This window comes from Periplaneta americana, chromosome 2 (assembly GCF_040183065.1).
Source record: "Periplaneta americana isolate PAMFEO1 chromosome 2, P.americana_PAMFEO1_priV1, whole genome shotgun sequence".
NCBI classification, from domain to species: Eukaryota; Metazoa; Arthropoda; class Insecta; order Blattodea; family Blattidae; genus Periplaneta; species Periplaneta americana.
This window is the reverse complement of record NC_091118.1, coordinates 148,088,768-148,114,280: the sequence shown is the minus strand read 5'-3', so window position 1 is coordinate 148,114,280 and position 25,513 is coordinate 148,088,768. Positions and strand designations below refer to the sequence as shown.

Genomic DNA, 25,513 nt, shown 5'->3' with positions numbered 1-25,513 from the left:
TTCTATTCCATTAGACAAAAAAAAAAGTTATTGCATTTACAAATCTATCACTGTCAACAAATTCTGAAATTCAGACCTCAAGTCTAATGGCTTACCTGTCTTTCTCTTCTATACTTTTTATTTCCAGCCAGCTAATATAGATGCGGGGAGTAGATGTGAACCTCCAAGTCAAGGGGTTCAATGGGTTTGTTCGATATTGCCATCGCAGTACAGCAGACTGCAGTTTTCCAATGGGTTCACCTGCTATTATCACATGGTGCTGACTCCCAGGTTCATAATACTGGATCCTAAAATGTATAATAATTATCATTATTACAGATCTATAATATAAAAATCACTTATTCGAGTCATCATTCGGGGAATGGTAAAGCATTGGTTTTCCATGCTGGAGACTCATTTCAAATACTGGTGCGTCCATGTGGAATTTGTAGTAGTCGAATACTATGTTTCAGCTGGTTTTTTTCGAGGTAAGTTACTTACATTCCATCTGAAATAGTCACACGAAATCTTCTTCTTTCCATTATCGTAATCACCATCATCGTTACCAATATCATCGTCTTTATCATCATCATTTATTAGATAAAAAGTAGGGCAAACATAATAAGTCTATATGTTGTTCCAGAGTAATATACGAGGGTCACTCCAAAAGTAATGCACAACATTTATTTAAAAATTACATTTTTATCCTACAGCTTTGCTATGTTCACAGAATGTAGATACACCTTTTAGTAACAAAATGTCACTTTTCCAGTAATTCCCATCCCTTTTAACTGCCTTACGCCACCTTGAAACAAAAGCCTGTATACCTGCACTGTAAAAGTCTGGACCAACACGTCTGAGCCACTTTTTAGCAGCATGCACAAGGGAGTCATCATCTTCACGAAGGGATTCCTTCAGTTTACTAAAGAGATGATAATCGCATGGTTCCAGATCAGGACTGTAAGTCGAATGTTTCAGTGTTGTTTATTCAAGTTTTCTGATCTGGTCTGTGGTCTTGTGAATGAGATGTGGCCGTGCATTGTTGTGCAATAGCAGAACATCCTGCTTCTCCTTATGTGGTCGAACATGACTCAGTCGAGCTTGAAGTTTCTTGAGAGTTGCCACATACATGTCAGAATTAATGGTGGTTCCGTGTGGCATGATATCCACAAGCTGGAGTCCTTCTGAATCGAAAAACACAGTAGCCATAACTTTTCCTGCCGAAGGCGCAGTTTTGAATTTCTTTTCCTTTGGTGAATTTGCATGATGCCACTTCATTGTCTGCCACTTTCAGTGGCGGTTCCTCGGGGGAGGGAAGGGAGGAACGTCCTCCTCACATTCTTCTTCTTTTAAAAGTAAATACCAAATAAAATATGTGCCTTGAAATTCGAGGAAGATTCGATAATTTTTAAGTTCACAGCTATCAGAAAACCTCGGTTGATCGAGTTTTAAACGACGCGTGCTCATGTGCTGCGCGAAAACTGTAAGAAGAATGAGAGATTGTTTGTGAGGAGGAAAGTCAATCCTTTCCTCCTTTACTGCAGTTAACACACATAGACAGCAGCGCACTAGCAGCCAGAGAAAGAAGCAGAGTTTTAAAGCAAGTAAATGAACTAATAGGGAGGAGATCCTCCTCTGATTTTGTGCATGGGGGAGAAATAGTGTACCAGACAGAAACCGACTGGTCGTGCAGCAAGCCAGAGTCTGTGGATGTAGCAGAATAGCGCAGTCACTGAGTCGTCCGCCATTGTTATTTCTTTTCAACACGTGTGGGATAGGAATATTTAAAGTAAAACTTAGATATTTTTAATTTGAAGGGAAGAAACTTCAAAAGAATATTCGTATATTTCAGAACATTATTGTCAGTCATCATACAAATGTATAAAAACCTCATTTAATAATATTATTACAATATAAATATGCATTTAAATGTTTAATACATTCCTTCGTGTAGGCCTACATCACAATTATTATAGGTATTATAATAGCATGAACTTAATAAATTACAAGCAATAAATGAAAACAACAAAGTTGCGTGTCAGTAGCTAGTCTCTTCCAATACGTGTGAAGCTGTAGTGTGCGCGAAAATGCAGCGGAGTTGTGAATTTCCCTGTAATTGTTAATTTGTGCAATTATTCAACAATGGATGGAAGTGAAAACATTATATTTTGGACAATTTAGGAAACTCAGTGTAAAAAAACAGATTATTGTTATGCAAAAGGGAAGGCCAACCTCGACACTACCTGGTCCTACATGTAGCATGTAGGCTAATTTATAGCATGTTTATTTCAAGAAAGTGTCATTTTGTACTGTTAACTTCTTTCCTCCTCTTAAAAAATATGCAGGAGCCGCCACTGGCCCTCTTTGTCTCCAGTTCAAAATGGTGGAGCCATGTTTCATCTCCTGTCACAATTCTTGCAAAAAAATAAGCAGTCGTGGACAGCCGATAAGGGGTGGTCCTCCAGCTTGGGGGTTGGGCGAAGGGCTAACAACCCATCACCGTAAAAAAACAGCTTGTTACGAATCCCTACAATAAGCCTCAGAATAGGACTGATTCTCTGGCACGACCACAGCAAAGGAATAAGGTTTTGAGATTTGGCATTTGGAACGTAACTAGTCTTTATAGATCAGGAGGGGTAACATTAGTAGCTAAAGAACTAGCTAGATATAGAATAGACTTCGTGGGAGTACAAGAGGTTAGGTTAGATGGGAATGGCATATCACAAATAGGAGATTACTTGTTGTATTATGAGGAAGGAAACAATAATCACCAATTAGGAACAGGATTCTTTGTTCATAAAAGAATAAAATCAGCAGTAAAAAAGGTCGAATTTATCAGTGACAGGTTATCATATTTAGTACTTAAGGGTAGATGGTGCGACATCATAGTTATAAATGCTCACGCCCCTACAGAAGAGAAAGACGACCATATAAAGGATAGCTTCTATGAGGAATTGGAACATACTTTTGATCAGTTACCTAGATATCACATGAAAATTTTATTGGGGGATTTCAACGCTAAAGTAGGACGGGAGGATATTTTTAGACCAACTATCGGAAAAGAGAGCCTACACGTAATTAGTAGTGACAATGGAGTTAGATTAGTCAACTTTGCCACATCGAAAAATTTAATTGTCAAAAGTACAACATTCCCCCATAAGGATATACATAAATATACTTGGACTTCTCCAGATGGGGTTAAGGGTGTTTGAGAATAAGGTGCTTAGGAAAATATTTGGGGCTAAGCGGGATGAAGTTACAGGAGAATGGAGAAAGTTATACAACACAGAACTGCACGCATTGTATTCTTCACCTGACATAATTAGGAACATTAAATCCAGACGTTTGAGATGGGCAGGGCATGTAGCACGTATGGGCGAATCCAGAAATGCATATAGAGTGTTAGTTGGGAGACCGGAGGGAAAAAGACCTTTGGAGAGGCCGAGACGTAGATGGGAGGATATTAAAATGGATTTGAGGGAGGTGGGATATAATGATAGAGACTGGATTAATCTTGCACAGGATAGGGACCGATGGTGGGCTTATGTGAGGGCGACAATGAACCTTCGGGTTCCTTAAAAGCCATTTGTAAGTAAGTAAGTAAGTAAGTGAAATCTCATTTAATAAATGTTGGATATTACTTTACTTCTGCAATTTATGTTAAAACAACATTCTCTTCCTAATCATGCACGAGTCTTAAAAAAAAAAGACTACATTTGCATGCATTATTTATTTAAGTTATTGTTATATTTAACCGCATTTTAATTTTGAACACTACTCATTGCCAGTAAATTGATGATAAGTGATGAATTTTCATTAACAGTCGAATTGAATTAATGAAAAATAAGAATTTGGTGAAAAATTACTTCACTATCATATAAGCTTCTGGAAATATAAGTCGCAGTCACTAGGGATGCTATTGGTTAACACGTTACATCAAAGCTCTGATTATTATTAATTTGTATATAAATTTAATACTTAGATACCAGTACTTACTCTTCCGACAATTGAATATCCTTTGTTGTACCTTTTTCTCCTTGTATCGTAACAGTGATCATTCCAATCTCTCCACCATGTTGAAGACTCTTGCAAGAGTTAGAAATAGTCCATTTGATTTGAAAATGGTGACCTGAAAAGTTCAATTACAGGTATGTAATTATTTAGGAATATCAATTATTTTATTCATATTCATTTGTTTTTTACAGCATGATAACTGTCAAGCTAGCAGGTATAGATACAAGGTGAATCAGGTGTATCTATGGAAACAAAAAAAAAATAGGTAGGTATAACTTAGGATTGCTGGTAATAAGTGTAAAAGAATAGATTGCATAAATATTAAATATTTAATTATGTACCGGTAATGCAGTTGAAAATGTTACATATTAAAAGCACAGCAAATAATATTATATACATCTTAATTGCACACTTTGACTTTTTGAGAAATTTAAAATATAACATTGCATACAGAACACAAAACACACTACAAAAACTTCTGAACACACAAGCAAGACAAACAAACAAACAAATAACAAATTAACATGCAATAGCTGTAACAACTTCTACATCAGATAAATTAGGAGATCATTCCAAACACGATACAAGAAACATATCACAACCATAACTAAATGAAACAACACTTACACCTACTCAGAACACATCACCAACACTAACCACAATTACAGAAATATAGAAACAGACATAGAAATTTTACATAGGTATGGAACCGAAAAGCCAGAAACTAAACACACTAAAACAATACGAAATTTATAGACATACAAAAACACATGCACAACACATCCTTAACACACAACTGAGCTTCAGAACACACACCCTCTTCGACACAACACTACCAATTATAAACACACTCTAAGACAAAAGCAAGAAGAAAATCAGAAACAAGTGCAAGACTTCACTAGAAATCTAAAGATGGATGACATAAGCCGAAACTAGTCAAGGTTTAGTCGTGACACCAGTAAGGTAGCACTCATGAGGCAACCAAGCCAGGAGATAATGAAATAGGGTGACCAGTTCCTTTCCTCTTCCATTGCTTACATCGCTGACTAGTAATACTACTCAAGACTTCAGATGTATACAAATGTTTTCTCTCGGACATATATCATCAAGATATATTGCCTGCTAACAGATGTACATATCAACCAGAACCTCAATCAGAAATGAACTAGGTAGTCAATAACGACTATAAAATACAAATAGTTTTAACACAGTAAAATACAAATAGTTTCAATAACACAGTAAAGTTGTTTATTCAACGAATTAAAGATTAACTAAAAATAATGGAAGTCTGTTTATAATGACAAGTCCTCTAGAAAGAATATTCAGTTCACTGTTGATGCATGCAGAATAAAATAAAGGCGCATTCAATAATCAGGAAACTCGATGAACAGGAGCAACAGTACATTTCAAGCTCAACATGTATGCAGTTTGACAGCTTTCAAGCATCCTTTTCATAAATACAGGAATGATTATAGTATAGAAACAACTAAATTGAGATTTTTTGTCGCCTTCTGACAACTCACTAGCTGCGTGCCAAATGGGTATGCTATCATGGCAATATTGCCAATTTGCTGCTATTGCTAGGGGCAAGTCAATCAGTCACGTGCGATATGTTCGATAATGTGACAGCATTGCCCGCAAACTTGGGCATCAAAAGCTGAATGGCTACTTCCAAGGTTAACGTTGGTTGCCATAACAACTTGTAACTCATGTGCTAGCAACTATAAGCCACGTGACTAGTGAGCTGTTAGAAGTCGAAAGAAACATTAATTCTACTATAGTTGCTGCTTCCACCTCTTTACCTGTCATTAAGATTACGTCTCTTAGAATAAACAGCAATATTGCATTTTATTTTCAGAAGTTATACTGTGTCACGTTTTACCCTACATTAGAGAAAGGTTACATAATATGGAAAGACATGTACTCACTGAGAAGAAATATTGTGAGATTAGTGCTAAATTAGAAAATTGGCCTAAAATATATCCAGAAAGTTAGGCTTACACAAGAAACAGGTGTTTCAAAATCTTCTGCGTGAAATGCAAACAAAATCTCGATACATAAAGTGGCTGGGTGCATGAACTATTACCATACGATTACGGGCACTGGGTAAATGTTTGTAATTAAATTCTTCAGACTATCTACCTCTACCAGTGAAATTGATATATAGACCTATGAGTTTATTTTTTTAGATGAAGCTAGCTTTCATTTCTACGATCAGGTGGCTTCTCACAATAACCGATATTGTAGTGCAAAAAGCATGTTATTCACGAAGCCCCATTCCAGTATGAACTTGGTACCGTATGTGGTGCAATGTAAGTGCAAAATCAATCTCTTTTTTTTGAAAGATAATTAATTCCCTAAATACAAAATGGACATTCTCTTTTCATTTTTCAAATTCTGAAGTGATAATAATGTAAATTTTAATTTTCTAACAAGACATAAAGCTTTGCAGTCTTTGGCAGCCTTATGAAAAAATACCTGAAGACATAATAATTAGCACTGAATCATAACCTTCCCGTTTCTCTAACTTCTGACCTCAATCTATTCTTATTTATGGGGAACATTAACAAGCAAGAAGCATGCATACACATACAAATACACATAAATAATAGAGGAAATAATAAAAGCAAATATTTATATTATTTTATACAAGCTCCCCAGAGGATCAGTAATAGTTATTATCAGGGAAAGGATTTATATGTAAATACATATTTACTTATAAAGCTAATATAATTTATATTTTGCATTATCTTTATGTTTCACAATGTGTAGGGTTGAAAAATCCTACTTTTATTTTCCATATTTTTCCATATTTTAGAGTTTAGTACATATTTTCGTTAATTTCCATATATTTTCCATATTTCATATAAAACAGTCCATATTATATTAGGTTTAACAATAAAACAAAACAAAATTCCATTAACTTTTAAAAATACATTTCAACAATAGAGATTTAAACACATGTTCAGTAATCCCTTTAACATCAGAGTTATTTGAAAATTAGCAGTCCTATCAACAATGGGAAAGTAAGTTACAAAACTGTATTAATTTAATTTAAAATTTTTAACAGACTTCAGTTGTGCAGCTCAACAGTTAAATGCCAGTCAGAGTACACATAGGTTCAGTTTTGTAAATCATACTATAAAGACGGTAAATATGCCAAAAGTACGTCATTCAGTCAATTTAAAATCAAAACTAACAAGTTACATTTCAGAATTTAAAGAAGATGGTTTATCAACTGACAATAAAATATTATTTTGTAATTTGTGTCAGTGTGCAGTATCATCTACACAAAAGTTCCTGGTGCAACAACACATTACAACTAGTAAACATCAGGCCAACAAACAACTAAATTCCAAGCAGAGACAATTGTTTTTAACACAACCAACAACATCGAATGTAAGATCTGAGTTTAACATCGACCTGTGCCGTTCTCTCATCTCTGCTGATATTCCTCTCTACAAACTAAAGAATAAGGTCTTCAGGGAATTCCTTGAAAAATATACTCAACATACAATCCCGGATGAGTCAACACTTAGGAAGACGTATGCTCCATCCATCTACGATGAGACAATACAGAAGATAAGAGATGAAATTAAAGATAGTTCAATTTGGGTTTCCATTGATGAGACTCCCGACAAAGAAGGTAGACTTGTTGGTAATGTAGTTATCGGTTTGTTAAGTGAACAATATTCTGAACGAATTCTTTTACATTGTGATGTTCTAGAAAAGTGCAATAACAAAACTATAGTTAAACTGTTCAACGAAGCTATGGGTATCCTGTGGCCAAAGGGTATTATGTACGATAATGTGTTATTCTTTATTAGCGATGCTGCCCCTTATATGGTCAAAGCTGGACAAGCATTATCTGTTGTATATCCTAAATTGACTCATTTTACTTGTGTGGCGCATGCATTTCATCGTGTGGCAGAAGTGGTCAGAGACAATTTCCCTAAAGTAGATTTGTTGATTTCATCAGTGAAAAAAGTATTTCTCAAAGCTCCCAGTAGAGTTAACGTGTTGAAAGAAATGTACCCTGAAATTCCATTGCCACCAAAGCCAATTTCAACTAGATGGGGTACATGGCTAGAAGCAGTTGAATATTATGCCGAACATATAGACTCTATTAACAATGTTCTCCTTGCATTGGACTCTGAAGATGCAGTCTCAATTGATACTGCGAAAACAGTTACCTGTGACATAAGTGTGAAGAATGACTTAGCTCACATTCAGCATACATTTTCATGCATCATAAAAACGCTCAAAAGTCTCCAAAATAGGCACCTTTCACTATCTGAAAGTTTTGAAATTATAAATAGTACTGTGGAACAACTGAATCGTGGTAGAGGTAAAGTTGCAGATGCAGTAAGAGCTAAGGTGGACACTGTACTTTCAAAAAACCCTGGATATGAAGAACTACAAAAGGTTGTTGCTGTGATGAGTGGTGAATCAACAGTGAAGATTAACTTGGACTTAGCCCCAGCAGACATTGTGAAATTGAATTATGTACCAGTTACTTCTTGTGACGTCGAACGCTCTTTTAGTCAGTATAAATCTATCCTCAGAGACAATAGAAGAAGATTCACTTTTCAGCACTTGAAAGAAATGTTTGTAACCTATTGTTATGGTAACAGACAATAAAAATTGTGTTTTGTTGAAACTACATTGGAAGATAAGGTACGTCCATTATATTTTTTGTTTAGTTTGATTAAAATGTACCAATATTTAACGTACATAGTCATTTTTTTATAATTTTAAGTCCATATTTAATTCCATATTTTGGTAAAAATCCATATTTAATTCCATATTTTGGTAAAAATAACTACATATATATTTACATATTTCATATATTTTTAGTCCATATAAATCCGTTCCCCGGTTATTATTATTATTATTATTATTATTATTATTATTATTATTATTATTATTATTATTATTATTATTCGGTTAAATTGGAAAATATTCAAAGAAAATTTATTTCCTTATGTGCTTTTCGATTTATACCCAATTCCTCTGACTTTAACTATGAGATTATCTGTAAATATTTTAACTGTTGTAGCCTTTATTCTAGACGTCAAAATCTTGATTATCAATTTTTTTGCAAAGTTATCAAGGGTGATATTGATTGTGAGTCTATCATAAACAATATCAGCCTTCGTATTCCTACAAAAGATTTAAGATTTCAAAAAAAATTTTATAACAGAAATTCAAAATCACTTTCTCCAGTCTGTAGATGCATAAAATATGCCAATTTGCATGGGCACAATTTAGATCCTTTTAAGGTACAGTTTCGTTTTGATTATTAGTATTTACTGTTCTTGTTCTCAATTTTATTCATGTATGTTTTTGTTTATTTAAGATATTATTTATTTTGTTTTTGCACCTTTGTATCTTCTGTTTGTGTATTGTGCTGAACTATAATTGGCCTCTGGCTGTTAAATGAATGAATGAATGAATGAATGAGTGAATGAGTGAGTGAGTGAGTAAATAAATAAATAAATGAGTGAGTGAGTGAGTGAGTGAGTAAGTAAATAACTAATTAAATAAATAAATACATTATTGTTATTATTATTATTATTATTATTATTATTATTATTATTATTATTATTATTATTATTATTATTATTATTATTATTATTTTGAAAAAGAAATTCGTTTCTACGAAAATTAAATCGGGGAAATTAGCATCCTTGGACCTGGGCAAGCATTATATGAGTGGTAACAAAAAAACTCCTCTCATTCCCACCTTCCTTCCAAATCTTATCCTGGCTGCTTTGTTTTTATAAATGGTGCATCTTTTGTAGCTGTTTTTCTATTCTGTTAAGATATCCATTTCGGCAGTCATTGCCATAAATCTGAGGAGTGCTGTTACTATTTCCTTGATGGATATTTGATGCTTTTGTATAATACTGTAGTGTATCCTTCACATCTTTTGAAGAAGAAATATCCTGTTTTGTTTGTTTCTTTATGAAACATTTTAAATCTTCTTTTCTTGTTATGTGTTGTTTTACTTCCTGAATTATTTTAGTGGAAAATGAAATTTGTTCCGTCTTTCCAGAGACTAATATGGAATGGAATTCGGTGCAATATTCGGTTTTTCCCTTGTACCTTCAATGATTTATTGATACAGTTTTTCTAATCTATAACGTTTGTTTTAATATTGAAACTAATTGTTTTAGTAGTTACGGTGTGTAATTTTACTTCAAATATTGTAATGTAACATAAAGGTATGTGATGGGGTGTGATGTGATGTGATATCTAAAAGTTTATATAGCCTGTTTGTGTGCATTTTTACATAGGTATTCTAGAACTTCTTATACGAATAGCTTCATTGCATTAAAGAATAAAAGCATTTTGTATAATACCATAATCAACAAAAATTAAAACTGTTTGATAAATGTAGGTAAAGAAGAACAGGAAGTCGCAGGTTCGATTCCCGCTCGAGGTTGTGAAATTTTTCTTTCATACCATGGCATGATTATGATTATAATAGTATTTAATTCAAGAAAAATGTAAGTCGGGTATTACCACATATCTGTAACAAATAAACATACTTACGACAAAAAGGCTCTTCTCTTCCAGTTTTCAAGAACAGCTTAACTTGGGATCGTGGTGGAGGAAGTCGAAGAGGCGAACCATATGCTGCTCCTTTCCTGAGATATGAGTCTGAATGTAGCCCAAATTTATTTTGGAAGGGGCATTTGTCGTCAGCAGAGCATTCAAAACAACTACCATTTTCAAATTCTTCCCAAGAACCACATTCTGTTCCCATGAACTGACAGAGTCTAGGATTGATGGATTCCGTGAAGTACTGGTAGCTTCTAACATGGTTGCAGCCAATCATCTGTTTGATACCTATATAGAGCAAATATTTATGTTAATTTAATAATAGATTACTCATTCAATAAAGATAAACATATGGCAACAAAACTGAGACTTCTGTGAATATACTTCATTTTCCTCCTTTATGCAGAGAAAAGAGTTTATTAGCAGGTAAGATCTTAGATCTCATTTAAAAAGTTGTATACAGGAAACCGCAGAAGAAACAATATGATACAGAGAAGGAGTGAGAACGAAGAAATCTTGGGTCACAGGGAAAATGTTGGAGAAGATGGAGGAAAGAAAAAAGTGAAAAAAAAAAAAAACATCAACAAGGAAGAAGGTAGAAGAAACTACAGGAAACTAAACAACGAACTAAGAAGAGAAACTGATATGGCGAAAGAAGACTGGATGAAAGAGAAATGTAAAGAAGTAGAGGATCTAGAGAGAAAAGGAAAATATGATTTCATGTACAGCAAAGTTAAATATTTGGACTTCACAAATAAAAACAGAAAATCCATGTGGTTGATAGAAGACGAAATAGGAAATGAAATATAACAGACAAACAAGGAATACTGAACACATGGACGAAATATGTAGAAGAGTTATATGAGACAGGGAATCGTCCGATAAGTTAGCCATAGAAGACAGAGCAACCATATCAAAAGACGAAAAAGAATTTTCTATTTTAAGAGAAGAAGTTGAACTAGCCCTTAGGGAAATGAAGAATGGGAAAGAAACAGGAGTTGATGGAATCGCCACTGAGTTAGTGAAATGCTTGGGTGAAGACAAGGAGGAAATTCTATCATTATGCAACGAAATATATGAGAAAGGCGAATGGCCTGAAGATTTTACAGAGACTGTATTGCTGCCAATATCGAAGAAAAAATAATACCAAGAAATGTAAGGAGTTCAGGACTATCAGTCTGATATCACACTCGGCAAAGATTCTCTTGTGAATACTGAATCAACATTTATATTCTAAGATGGAAGGACAGTTGGAAGAAGAGTAGTTTGGCTTCAGAAAAGGAAAAGGCATAAGGGATGCAATTGGATTATTATGAACAATTGGCGAAAGATACCTAGAGAAGAATAAAGAAGTGTATATAGTATTTGTGGATTTAGAAAAGGCGTTTAACAGAGTGAATTGGAAGAACCTGATGGACATCCTGAAGAAAATAAGTGTGGATTGGAAAGACAGGAGGCTGTTCAGTAACTTATATATGAAACAACGAGTCAAAGTCAGGATAGGAGAAGAAATGTCTAAAAAAAGTGAAAAAGGGAGAGGAGTACGACAAGGATGCTCTTTATCATCTACCCTGTTCAACATCTACTTGGAGGATTTTGTGAAGACCTGTTTTCAGAACATGGGAGGGGTAAAAGTAGGAGGAAAAAGAATAAAGTGCACAAGATTTGCTGATGATATCGTGTTGTTAGCAGAAGAGGAGACAATACTAAGAGATATGCTACTGGAGCTAAATGACAGCTGTGAGCAGTATGGGAAGAAGATAAATGCAAACAAGACGAAGACCATGGTTGTCGCAAGAAAAATAAAGGAGGTAAACTTGCGAATTCTAAATGAGGCACTAGAACAAGTGAACAGCTTCAAATACTTGGGGTGTACTATAAGCAGTAGCATGAGCTGCAGCCAGGAAGTGAAAAGGAGGATAACAATGAGCAAGGAAGCTTTTAATAAAAAGGAGCATCTACTGCGGACCTCTGGAAAAAGAACTAAGGAAGAGACTAGTGAAGTGCTTTGTGTGGAGTATGACATTGTATGGGGCAGAAACATGGACATCACGACAAAATGAAGAGAAGCTAATAGAAGCATTTGAAATGTGGATATGGAGAAGAATGGAGCGTGTGAAGTGGACTGACAGAATAAGAAATGAAGAAAGAGTGATGCTGAAACTGATCTGAAAGAGAAAAAGGAATTGGTTGGATCACTGGCTGAGAAGAAACTGCTTACTGAAGGATGCACTGGAAGGAACTGTGAACAGGAGAAGAAGAAGAGTAGAAAGAAAGAGACAGAGGCGAAGCAGTAAGTGGAGGAGAAGGAAGAGGATGAGGATAAAAAGGAAGCATTACATGATCCAAATTTTTGAAATTTAATACAATAAAATTATGTATAGGCCTATTCCATTCATTCTTTTGAAGACTTACTTTGCACCAATACTTTGAATAGTGTCAGTAAACTCAGAAATTTCCTCTCTCTTTCCTTAATGTTCCTTACAGAACTATTAGTAAAGAATTACGTAGACAACATTCTTCCTTTCCTTTTTAACATAAATGTAAGCTTAAGTTTAATTTCACTCTTATAAAAGTATTGGTTATTTGTATGCATTTTAGAAATTTGGACAATTGCATAAAACGCAAGTTAATAATTATAAGTACTTTTAAATTCTTTACATTTACTATACCTCTGTAGAAACTTCCGCTGTTTTTAGACATGTATGACATAACCCCTTCTTTACACCCAGGTTGTTCAACACCGCCGTTAGGATAATAATCGACATGTCCAATTGGTTGCAAAATTCCTAGACCTCCACTGATAAATAAACCTCCATCTGTATGAATTACATCAACAAAGTCTGCATCAGTGGGATCCAGACGAACAATTGGATCTGTTTTACTGAAATGCGGTTCTGCTGGATCTAAACCTGTAACATAAAGCCAGAGAAATTAGTTTGCTGTATTTAATAACAAAGTAAAATATTTTTGTATTTCTTATATGCATATAATATTTCTCATTTAGAGACCTGTGCAAAGACAAATTTAAACCAGAAATATTTCAGAACCAATGTTAGATAGGAGAAGTAAGCATTCTTCTGTATTCCCTCTACACATTCTGAAAACACTAGTGTCACTGTGACTTAGCCCACAGAGCCCTACTAGTAGAAGCTATTTGTATTATGCATTGGCATTTTTGAGCCGAATACTTTATAATGATCATAACATTACCAAATTCATCTTAAGGCTAATTTTCTGTTTGTAGGGTAAAGGTTAGTAATATTGTGATAGTTCTTTTTGAGAATTTATTACAATTTTACTGAGCGAGAAAAAGATCGGTTTTGTGCAGAAACTTGTCCACGAACATTCCCTTAATATGTTGACGCAAAAAACCGATCTTCCTCTCGCTCAGTAAAATTGTAATAAATTCTCAAAAATAACTATCATAATATTACTCATATCACAATTTTACCAAACTTTACCCTAAATTTCATTATTGAATTTTATAATAATAATAATAATAATAATAATAATAATAATAATAATAATAATAATAATAATAATAATAATAATAATAATAATTTATTTGTTTTTATTTATTTACTACTATTGATTGTGCTGTACAACAGCCAGAGGCCAATAACAGTTAAGCATAATAATTACAATATGACAAAACTGAATGACAAGTTAATAATAATAAAAGTGCATAAAATAATTATTACACATAAAGACAATTACAATGAATGGCAATGAATGGACGATATAATGGATGACTTTAAAATACTCTTGCATAATCAAGAATAACTCAATAAAAACAATAGTATCATTAATTTTATTATACATGAATAGTATAAATGAATATTGTATGATCAAAATTTCTGAAAATTAATAGGCCTACAATAAAATTAATAATAATAATAATAATAATAATAATAATAATAATCATCATCATCATCATCATCATATTCCAGGCACGAAATTAGGCCATTGTTGGCCTGTTTCAGTTCCAGCTATACAGGATCCAATAGACGTTTCTGTGGACGTCCAGGTCGTCGTCGTCCTTGAGGGTGGTATTTTAGCATTTCTTGGGGTATCCGGCCAGCTTCCATACGAAAAATGTGTTCAAGCCATCTATTTCTGTATTCTGTAATTTTTTCTTCTAATGGTTGCATGTTGAGTTCCTGCAGTATACCCTCGTTCCTCCTGTGGTCAGAAGTGTGTATCCTCCATTTCGTCAGCTGCTCTTAATCTGCTGATATCTCTTTGATTCAGAACCCAAATTTCGCTTCCATAGAGGAGAGTTGGTAGTGCATGAGTTTTATATGGCTTTATTCTGAAATGTTTCTGTACTAAATTTGGTTTTAGGTCAACTTTGTCGTCTATTCGATTCTTGTTTTGCTGGAGCTTGAAAGTAAGATAAATTCCTCATGTGGGGTTACTAGCCTCACAATGAGTATCCAGTGGTAGGGCTGTTACCTTTGGCCCCTGGACGGGCACTGATATAATAATAATAATAATAATAATAATAATAATAATAATAATAATAATAATAATAATAATAATAATAACTTCAGGGATGTAGTTGTAAATAAAATAAAGGCTCCGCGAAAAGTTCATGGATCAAAACAACATGGTTATTGGAAGGATGTGACTACTGTCTAATAGTGAAAGTTAGCTCCCAGTTACTAATTTAACAACACTACCTATAGACAATTAATTATATTATCTTTGATATGGTACTGATTTCTGATAATGCAAATTTCTTGCAAAAATTAGACCTGCTTAAAAATAATTAAAAAGCTGTTAAGAATACGCGGTAGTTTGGAAATATTTATGAAATACTAGTGAATATTATACTTAGAATTTATAGATAAAGGTGCAAACTACTTCAAGTATGGTACAAGCAGTGCTGTAGTTGGGCCGGAATGGACAGTTAAAATTTTAGTTGGACTTTACTGTTCTGGTGTAAATAGCCTTTTAATTCTAGCTAAATATTTATTGGTAAAACGATTCTGTTTTTTATTGGGTTCAATATTCGAGCAAATTCATTTGTGATAGGCTTCTGTTAAACAGAACACACTAAGTTAGTAAAAGATGGATGGAGATGTAAGCAGTCCATCTTTTTTTCTCTGTGCAGTCCAGCACTATGCAAGCAGACAGAGAATGCACTCTGTTGTATGAAGATGAAGTTAATCTCAAGAAATGCCGTCAAGCTAGTCAATTTTCAGTGTCACCAATTGAAATTTTTTTCTTGTTAAGTGATGAAGAATGAATTTTCTTGTAAATGACCTGAATTTTGTTAACACAAAAAACTGGCCTCCTGAGACTGATATCACTAGTGTTGATAAAAGTGTGGGCAAACTCTGTGATATTTTTCGTTTGCTAGAAAGCGACTCTTCATAACTGCTTTCCGTGAGTTTATTGACTATGAAACTAAAAATTTTAAAACAAACAATTGACACTGCCAATTTCAACATCAGAGTATAAAAGATCATCCAGCACAATGAATGAAGTAATATCAAAGAGAAGAAGAGTCTCCCCAGCAAGTGGGTTGATATTCATAAGCAATGTTGGTCCTCCACCCTTAGGCCTATATACAATCATGGTTGTGAGAAGGCAGATAAAACAGCACGTAGGAAATGGGAGCCAGTGAAAGAAGTTACATGTGAGGCAATCTGGGGTTTTCTGAAATAGACTGTAAGGGGAGCTCCACTTACAATTTTTTTTCCAACTAAAGCACTGGGTACAAACCCACCAAAAATATCACCCCCAGAACCACCACTGTCCAAATACGCGTGGTTTGTTACGTCCTACAGATTTAATTCATCATCAACTAATTCGTGAATGGAGCGCAACTTAACAGACCAAAGTGTTGACAACTTTTATGACTGCCTAAGAACAGTGGCGTATACTGGTTAAAGGGTTTGGGCTACCGCTGACCCTATTATTACACAAAATATATCTAACAATTACTTTAATTTTAATTACTATGGTAAAACTAATAATACAAAATTATTACATTATGTTATATTATAAACTTTTTCTTTTGTAATTTCCTTGGGCTACCGCCGGTAGCCCCGGTAGCCCGCAAAATACGCCCCTGCCTAAGAAAGAACAGGAATATGATATGTGATATGCAGATACTACTTTCCAAGGTAAGTTCTGTGGGAATCAAGAAACTGTTAAACATAAAAGAAGATAAAATGTTAGGCCTATATTTAAAGTTTGCTAAAAATCTCCTTACTCACTATGTTTTATCAGAAACTGATATGACACAATTTAAGTAGATTAAAAATGAATATACGATAAATATGAAAATTATAGAAATTGAAAATATCATCAGTAAACAATTCAATCTTCTTAATGTATCCAGCTGTTTGCTGACAACATAAAGTCCACTACAGTCCACTGTAGTCTATTCAGTTGTTGTTTTTCAAGAGAAATGAGGGGTATTTTGATCGGGCAGTAAACAATAATGTCCTATCAAATTTAAAGAATTTTCAGATGTTTTCAAAGAAAGTCATTTTTCTTCATTTTTCTATATACACTTTTAACACTTATATATCACTAATTAAATTTCAAACTTCTTTACTGTGTTAATATTTAGGATTTACCTCCACTGACTAGTTTCGAAGTGTTGTTCTTCATTGTCGAAAGCCTAGTGAAGATCCCGCGCTATCTTCTGGTTTCCTGTTGTGGTGGGGTGTGTTCATGATTATGTTGAAAAGGGTGTGTTTTGAAATTTAGTTGAGTGTTCAGGATGTGATGTGAGTGTGTTTTTGTATGTTTATAAATTTCATATTGTTCTAGAGTGTCAAGATTCTGTTTTTTGGCTGGATGTGTAGTATTTTCATGTCAGTGTCTATGTTGCTGTAGCTGTGACTAGAACTTGTGATGTGTTCTGCGTAGGTTGAATTGTTGTGTAGTTTGGTTATGGCTGTGATATATTCTTTGTAATGTCACGACTTCTAAATTGGACAGACTGGAAGATCATTTCAAACACGTTACAAAGAGCATATCACAGCCATAACCAAAATACACAACAATTCTACCTACACAGAACGCATCACAAACTCCAATCACAGCTATAGCAACATAGACAATGACATGAAAATACTGCACACCCAGCTAAAAAACCAGAAATTTGACATCCTAGAACAATATGAAATTTATGAACATACAAAAACACACCCACATCACATCCTGAACACTCAACTCAATTTCAAAACACACATCCTTTTCGACACAATCATGAATACAACAGGGAACCAGAAGATAGCGCAGGATCTCCACTAGGCTTTGGACAATAAAGAACAAGACTTCGAAACTAATCAGCTAAGGTAAATTCTAAATATTAACACAGTAAAGTAGTTGGAAATTTAATAAGTAATTTTTCACATTAGTGTCAGATGTTATTTATGGTATGCTGGTAAAACTTCTGGAAATGTTATGTGATCAATAAGAAATTTTATTATAATTAATCATTCTAAAAATGTTTTGAATATAACTCCACACAGAATTTCATCTGTACACATTTTTGTGTAAGACTATAACATTCTTAATGAAAGCTAAGAACTGTTTTCTAAACGAAAATGTGCAACCTTGAATGAAAACAATCTTCTTTACTGTATTAGACACACCCCATAACAGACTTATCTGGAACGTTCACATGTCTGGGCGACCTTTGTTCAACTTTGTTATGTTGAACATCAGACTTTGCTCCTCACACAGAACAATTTTAAAAGGGCGTAACCACAAGTTATAAAAATACAGTTACTTAACGTCATACTGTTGTTTGTTACTATTAGGGGTCATCTTGAAGGGTTCAACGAAATTTCAGTACCGGTACAAAGTTCTTTACAACTGTTTAATACGCAATGCAGTCTTTACAATAATACACAGTAGTAGCGCGCTGGAAGTGTTACAAGTAAGATGAATGGTGGTCTGGGTTCGAATCCTGTGAGCCCTGAAAAATCCATAGTGACATTTGTGACAGACAAGGTCACAATTGGGATTTATATCGAGGTTCTCCCGTTTCTATAATATGGGAATGTGTGTGGGAGTCTGATCCAGGGGCAATGTCTGCATGCACTCTGGACACACAATATGCCTTAGCATTGTCGGCCGCTGTGAGTGGAAAATGCATCTAACTTGGGTGCTAGCACAATATACCAGAATAGGGAGGTAGCAGTTCATTACAATTCAGAAAAAGAAAGATGGTGTTACATACATATTTTTGAAATTAAATGTTAAAATCTCAATTGTGTAGCATTAGCCAAAATTCCCTAACGAAAATCGAACAGAGGTTCTCTGGATTTTTAACTGGACTCACTTCCACCCGAGTCCATATGTGAATTATTTCAACCTGATACTAGACGATAATACACAGTAAGATTTTTCTGACGTGAAATAAACATAACATTTGGGTTTCGACGTAACACTACATGGGACATTACTCTGACAACAGACAAAACATCTGTATTCAGAATCCAGATTCAAATCTACATTTTGACTCTTGGATGTACCAGTCAACGACCATCATTTTTAATATTCTAATTTGAAATAATTTGCAAAGAATAACTACAGGATCCCTTTTTTGGACATCTTACATAAAGGCAAATTCCTTGATCTCTAAATTTTTGAGGATGCCATCATAATTTACACATTGTATTGTCTACAGTGTGCTGAAGTAAATATCCTGATCTCCTTATTATCTGTTCTAAAAACTGATTTAGCAATTCGCCACATGGCCAGTAAAAGATTCCTCTGTCCAGGCACTATACAGTTCTTTTTTTACATTGTTATGGGATCGACTTTGCAGTGAACAGCAAAAGCAATACAATGTATTTTTATTTAAACATTGTTTTTATAGTGTGGGCAACTTTTTCGAAAGCTTCCATGGTAACTCAGACATTGTAGGCCTAACATAAGTATGAATTGTTTACACACGCATGCACGCACGCGCGCACGCGCACGCACACACACAGTACATTCTGTTACTATTGAAAATTAGCATAATTCTCAGTTTATATGTAATTTCACCGAGGGACACTGTTAGCACTTGCGAGCATGTGCAAAACATCGCTGTGAGACCCACTAATTTTAAATTTGAAAGAGAGAGAAATTACTGCAATGTCTAAAAAAATCTGACTTTGTAAAAATACCGGTAGGCCTACTTCTAGTTTTAACTTTTTTTATTTTTGAAAGTGTACCTCTTCCTCTAGACATTTTTAAGGCATTAGCACTAAGGATTTCCGTAGAAGAGGGACAGTGGTCAAATTATTTATATTGTAGCTATAATTTCAGCTCATAACAATGAAACTGTATATGAAATACTGTAAGTGAAATTAAACGCAATAACATTATTTCATTATTATCTGTAGTACAAAGTATTTTGCCCTAACTCACTAGGTTACAACCTTCGCTTTTAAATATTTCAGGCTAGCGTTGTATACGGTATCTCATATTTTGTGTTTGGGATCTTTTTTTAACTTTTTTATATATCGTTCAAAGTCCTTTTCAAATGCACAAACATTGTACAGTTTTCTATATGATCTTTGTTCTTATTATCAAGGAAATAAACTCGTTAAAATAACAAACATGATATATGACCCATGTGTTTACAAATCACGTGAATTCATTTAATTTGGAATGTCCTCTACTTTTCCATTGATCTCAAATATTCTAGATTCTGAATCTTTGTTCCAGTAAGTCCTGACATCGATTCATAAGATTGTAAAAGGTAAAAAGGTAAAGGTATCCCCGTAACATGCCATGAAGGCACTTGGGGGGCATGGAGGTAGAGCCCCATGCTTTCCATGACCTCGGCACTAGAATGAGGTGGTGTGGTCGGCACCACACTCTGATCGCCTTTTACCCCCGGGAAAGACCCGGTACTCAATTTTATAGGAGGCTGAGTGAACCTCGGGGCCGTTCTGAAAGTTTGGCAACGAGAAAAAATCCTGTCAACACCTGGGATCGAACCCTGGACCTTTCAGTCTGTAGCCAGCTGCTCTACCAATTGAGCTACCCGCCTGTCCCCATAAGATTGTAAAAGTGAAACTAACTGAACCTGTCATCACTGCCTTTTTCTTCACTGTCATTCTCATTATCACTGTCATAGTCATCATCATCATCATCATCATCCTCCTCACAATCACAATCTCTATCGACGACATTATCATTATTGCCATTCTTGTCTGCAAAGGTGTTAATTTGAGGAGAGGAGAGGAGCAGTCATTCCCCCCCACCCACATTATCATTATTGCCATTCTTGTCTGCACAGGTGTTAATTTGAGTAGAGGAGCAGTCACTACCCCAATTTTTGCTTTCTTTGGTTTTCGTTTCTGCCATATGAGTACCAGTAATTGGTCATTCTGTCATTAAGGCTTCATCTTAATAAGAGAAAAGTTACGGGTATATTTTAATTAGCATTTCTATTGTTTTTCTCTCTTTGTAAGAACGAGAATATAAACATAAACACATAAAATATTTTCTGTATCACACTCACTGATTGGTAATATTTTACATCTTGATTACACAACTTTTAACACTGTATCACTTCGGAATATGTATTATATGACTTTGTGTTAAATTCTATCGTACCTGGTTTATATGTTTCGACCTATTATGGGACCAGTTCTGAGGATGACCCATAATAGGTCGAAACATGTAAACCAGGTATGATAGAATTTAACAAAAGGAAGTCATATAATACATATTCCGTGGTAATATTTATAATGATAAATGTAAAAAATGTAACAGAAATACATTACGACTTTACAGACGAGTCTGTGTAATCCATATTATACTGTATAAACACGGAAAACAACATTTATTGAAATTGAGAACCAAATTTGATTAACATTACAAGTAATTACCATGCATTATGCCAAAAGATATCACTGGCTGCAGGCTGAGTACATTACATTATAATCTTAAATCATAGATATTTTGTTTTATAGTTTCCCTTTCTTATGCCATTATAACTTCTTAACCTTTGATTTTACTCAGTTTTATATACCTGAGTACACACAGTGTGTAAGTTTCCTCGTAGAAAAACGTAATCCAAAAGAAGGTGAAAAAGGATAAACATGTTGAAAACAGCATCGAATGGGAGAAAAGCGAAATAATTGTATCAGTGTAACAAATGACAGAAAAACTGAAAACAATTTATTCTGTTGTTATCTAATATAATTTACATTAAAATAATAAATACATTGAATGTAGATATTCATTCCATTCCTGCAATGTTATATTGTATGGAGTAGATTTAGTAGACACACTGATCTGTACAGTAGATACTGTACTATTAAAATTTTATATCATTTCACGATACCAGTAGCATCAAATACACTACTGGTTCTTCCTCATTCAAATAAAAATTATACACCAAACAAATTGTATAATTTTCTGATTGTGTGGTCTGCATGACGAACAGTTTAGAGCTATAATTCTTGTCGTCTTTGACTATCGAAACATGTAAACCAGGTACGATAGAATTTAACACAAGAAAATCATATAATACACATTCCGAAGTGATACAGTGTTGAAAGTTGTGTAATCAAGATATATTAATATTTTATGTTATATTCTCTCTTAATGTGTATGCTGTTCTTCACAGCTCGCATTCTTTTTCGCAAAGATAAATATCTTAAATGTCTCCGCGCAAATATGAAATAGGCTAATTAAATATGTAGGAATGGCCAACCAATGGAAGAAGAATTGATTAATTTTTTTTCTTACTTTCATTTTTGGAGAATGTATAGTGATCACGTTAAGGATAATGTTCACAATGATTATTGTATATGTGTCTTTGACAGTATATTGAAGTACTGTTATAATAACTCAAACTGTAATGAACACATTTTTCTAACACGCAAGTAAGACTTGTACTGAACAATCCGCAGTGCAATGGTATCTATTATCTGGAAATGAGAATGACAAAATATAAACTACGCAACAGATTTTATTCATCCTATGTATAGTTTACACTGCTACTGGTAAGCGAGCAGTCCAATTCAGTTTCGTTAGAAAGAAGTCAACTGAACAATATAGGCCCATGTACTGTAAATTGTGAAACAGGGAATTTTTATATAACATACTTTAGTAAAATGGACAGAGAGAATAAGAAATGAAGCTGTTTTGGAAAGAGTGCGTGAAGAAAGAAATAAATAGGTTGGGATACTGGTTGAGAAGAAACTGCCTAATAAGGATGCACTGGAAGGAATGGTGAACGGAAGGAGAGTGCGAGGCAGATGATGATGTCAGATATAAGATATGACTTGTATCGTCTCAAATGCAGGTAGTAAGGCCGTAAAAGCATTACGAGAGGGGTTCGGTTGGCGCCGTGGATCGTGTCCTGGCATAGCTCAGTTTGAAAGAGCGCTCAGCGTGCAGAGCTGAGGTCCTGGGTTCGATTCCCGGTGCCGGTACGAATTTTTCTCGTATTAAATAATAATAATACATATTGGCTACTTCATAGTAGCTGTGTAGTATTCAATGAGGTGGGCGAGACCTCATACAAAATGAATATGTGATGTATTAACTGTTAGCAGTTGTCACAAACTGATGTTGAATATGGCCACAAAGTCATTTAAATATGCGCTCCTGCATATATGACTTGTATCGTCTCAAATGCAGGTAGTAAGGCCATAAAAGCAATACGAGAGGGGTTCGGCCGACACTGTGGATCGTGTCCCAACATAGCTCAGAGTGCTCAGTGCGCAGAGCTGAGAGGTCCTGGGTTCGATTCCCGGTGCCGGTACGAATTTTTCTCGTATTAAATAGTAATAATACATATTAGCTACTTCATGGTAGCCATGTAGTATTCACTGAGATGGGCGAGACTTCATACAAAATGAATATGTGATGTATAAGACATTAAGATATATGCATCATATGCAAAGACTAAGAGGAAGGCAGAAAATAGGAAAAATTAGAGAATGCTGGGTTTGTAATGAAAGACCTGCTATTGGACAGAACATTATGAATGAATGAATACTTTAGTGGAAACAAAGACTTCGAAGAAAATAATAAAAAGGCATAATACCAAGTGAAAGTAATTTACAAATCAATAACGAGAAATTTCATGACATGACATGAAAATCGGAGTTTGGTATGCAGTCAGTGTATTTAGAATAAAAGGACTGTTGTTTCACGAGAATACAGTGAATTCTAAAAAAATTATTGGTTCCATTCCTCAATTATTTACAGACGAAAACTGATGGTCAATATAGTCACACAAACTTCAAATTTCGCAGTGAATGAGATTAGGAATATACAGGATGTGACCACCTTGATATTCAGATTTAAACCTTTGCGATTTTCATCTATAAAGGAGGGACCGCAGGATAAGTGTATGTGAATGATTCTACACACAGTCGAATTGTACAATATTCGTGTTGAACTTCCAAACACCATAAGAAACGAATGAAGGTCTCACTTCAAATTAAGGTAAGTTTGAATACCGGTAACTGTTATATTTATGTCTGGAAAACTGACCACTGTTCATCAGACAGCATACTGTTTTACAGCAATGAGGCTCTTTTTCAGTAGGGAGAACGCTCTATCCTAAGCTTGATTAATTTTTTGGTGAACAAAATGGTAAACTCAAATGTTGGATCAAATTTCTACACATTTAAAGAACAAATCTAAAATTCTTCAAAAACATTTACTATCACAATATACTACTCTCTTAAATTGACTGAGTATATTGGGAATTCAATCAATGGCTTTCCCAAACACGCCATGAAATGTTTCAAATAAAACAATTTTTACCTTGAAAAGAAAGAAAAAACGAGCAAAATTATATTAAACTTTTCTGTTTAAATATCTCAAAGAATAACCCCTTGAAATTAATGATATTACTTACGGTTCACCGTGTATTAAATACATGCTGGACACCTTTTAAAATGCCTGATGAATGAAAGGAAGCTGTGATAATTTCTATTTTAAGGAAGTCAGGCGATGCAATTCCAATAACAATAGATGAATTGGTTTATTAAATTCTCTTTATTCTTGAAAACACTCATTTAACAATTATATAATCACTGATGAACGTTATTGAACAAATAAAAAAGTAACAAAGATGACTAGGATTCAGAGGATGATGTAAACCATATCGAAACTACTCAATCAGGTAACATACCAAAAAATGTTTAATATTAACACAGTGAAGTAGTTGTTACTTGTTCAGTAACGTTCATCAGTGATTATTAAAATCTATTTAAAAATTTGTCAAGATAACTCGATCAGTTTAAATGAATTAAGAGAAGAGTAATGTTGATTCAGAAAGGGATGATCATATACTTTTCGTATTTATGTAGTACAATCTATCATCCAGAAGAAGAAATAATTTAATTTCCCGACACAAATAATATTTGTTGACTACAAAAATGTTTTCGATAGTCTTTCACAATACGTTGCTTGCAATTTATCAGTTTCAGTGCCTGAATGAATAACTTTATGATATCTTTCCTGTGTTAACTTTTGCAATTTACCTGTCTGACTAGTTTCGAAGTGATATCCTTCATTGTCATCAGTTTTAGTGTCGATAATATTGCAAAACAGGCAACATATTTGCAACCAAGGCCTCTTCAAGTGATATCTCTATCCAGTGCTTTTGCTTCAGTAAAGTCTCATGTTACAAACCTACGGATCAACAATTGGCTCTCTTCTGACAAAGGAAAAATTTTACAATGTACAAAACAAACCAAATGACCTGGAAATGTACAAAAACTTGCCCAGACATGTTCAAACATTTTTAACAAGAGCCAGAACAGGTCACATTGTCACTCAATTGTACCTACACTGATTTCACATTTCTGATAATCCTACTTGTCTGTGGTGTAATAATCATGATGAAGATCTAGAACACATTCTTCTATACTGTCCATCCACAAACAACAAAATAAGTAAATTAAAATTATCAGTACCAGTTCCAGAAGACACAGCCCTGCAGTATATATTG

The 25,513-nt window shown here is 34.2% G+C and overlaps 1 protein-coding gene across 1 annotated transcript in view; it reads right to left on the bottom strand.

The window, feature by feature from the left end:
- Positions 1–25,513, bottom strand: part of LOC138694687 (pancreatic lipase-related protein 2-like) — a 51,710-nt gene that overhangs the window by 1,631 nt on the left and 24,566 nt on the right. Inside the window, exons 6-9 of the mRNA XM_069818668.1 lie at positions 13,233–13,472; positions 10,552–10,848; positions 3,976–4,108; positions 96–287 (exon numbers count right to left, since the gene is read on the bottom strand). Of these exons, the coding sequence (XP_069674769.1) occupies positions 96–287; positions 3,976–4,108; positions 10,552–10,848; positions 13,233–13,472 (862 nt within the window). The remainder of the gene's footprint in view (positions 1–95; positions 288–3,975; positions 4,109–10,551; positions 10,849–13,232; positions 13,473–25,513) is intronic.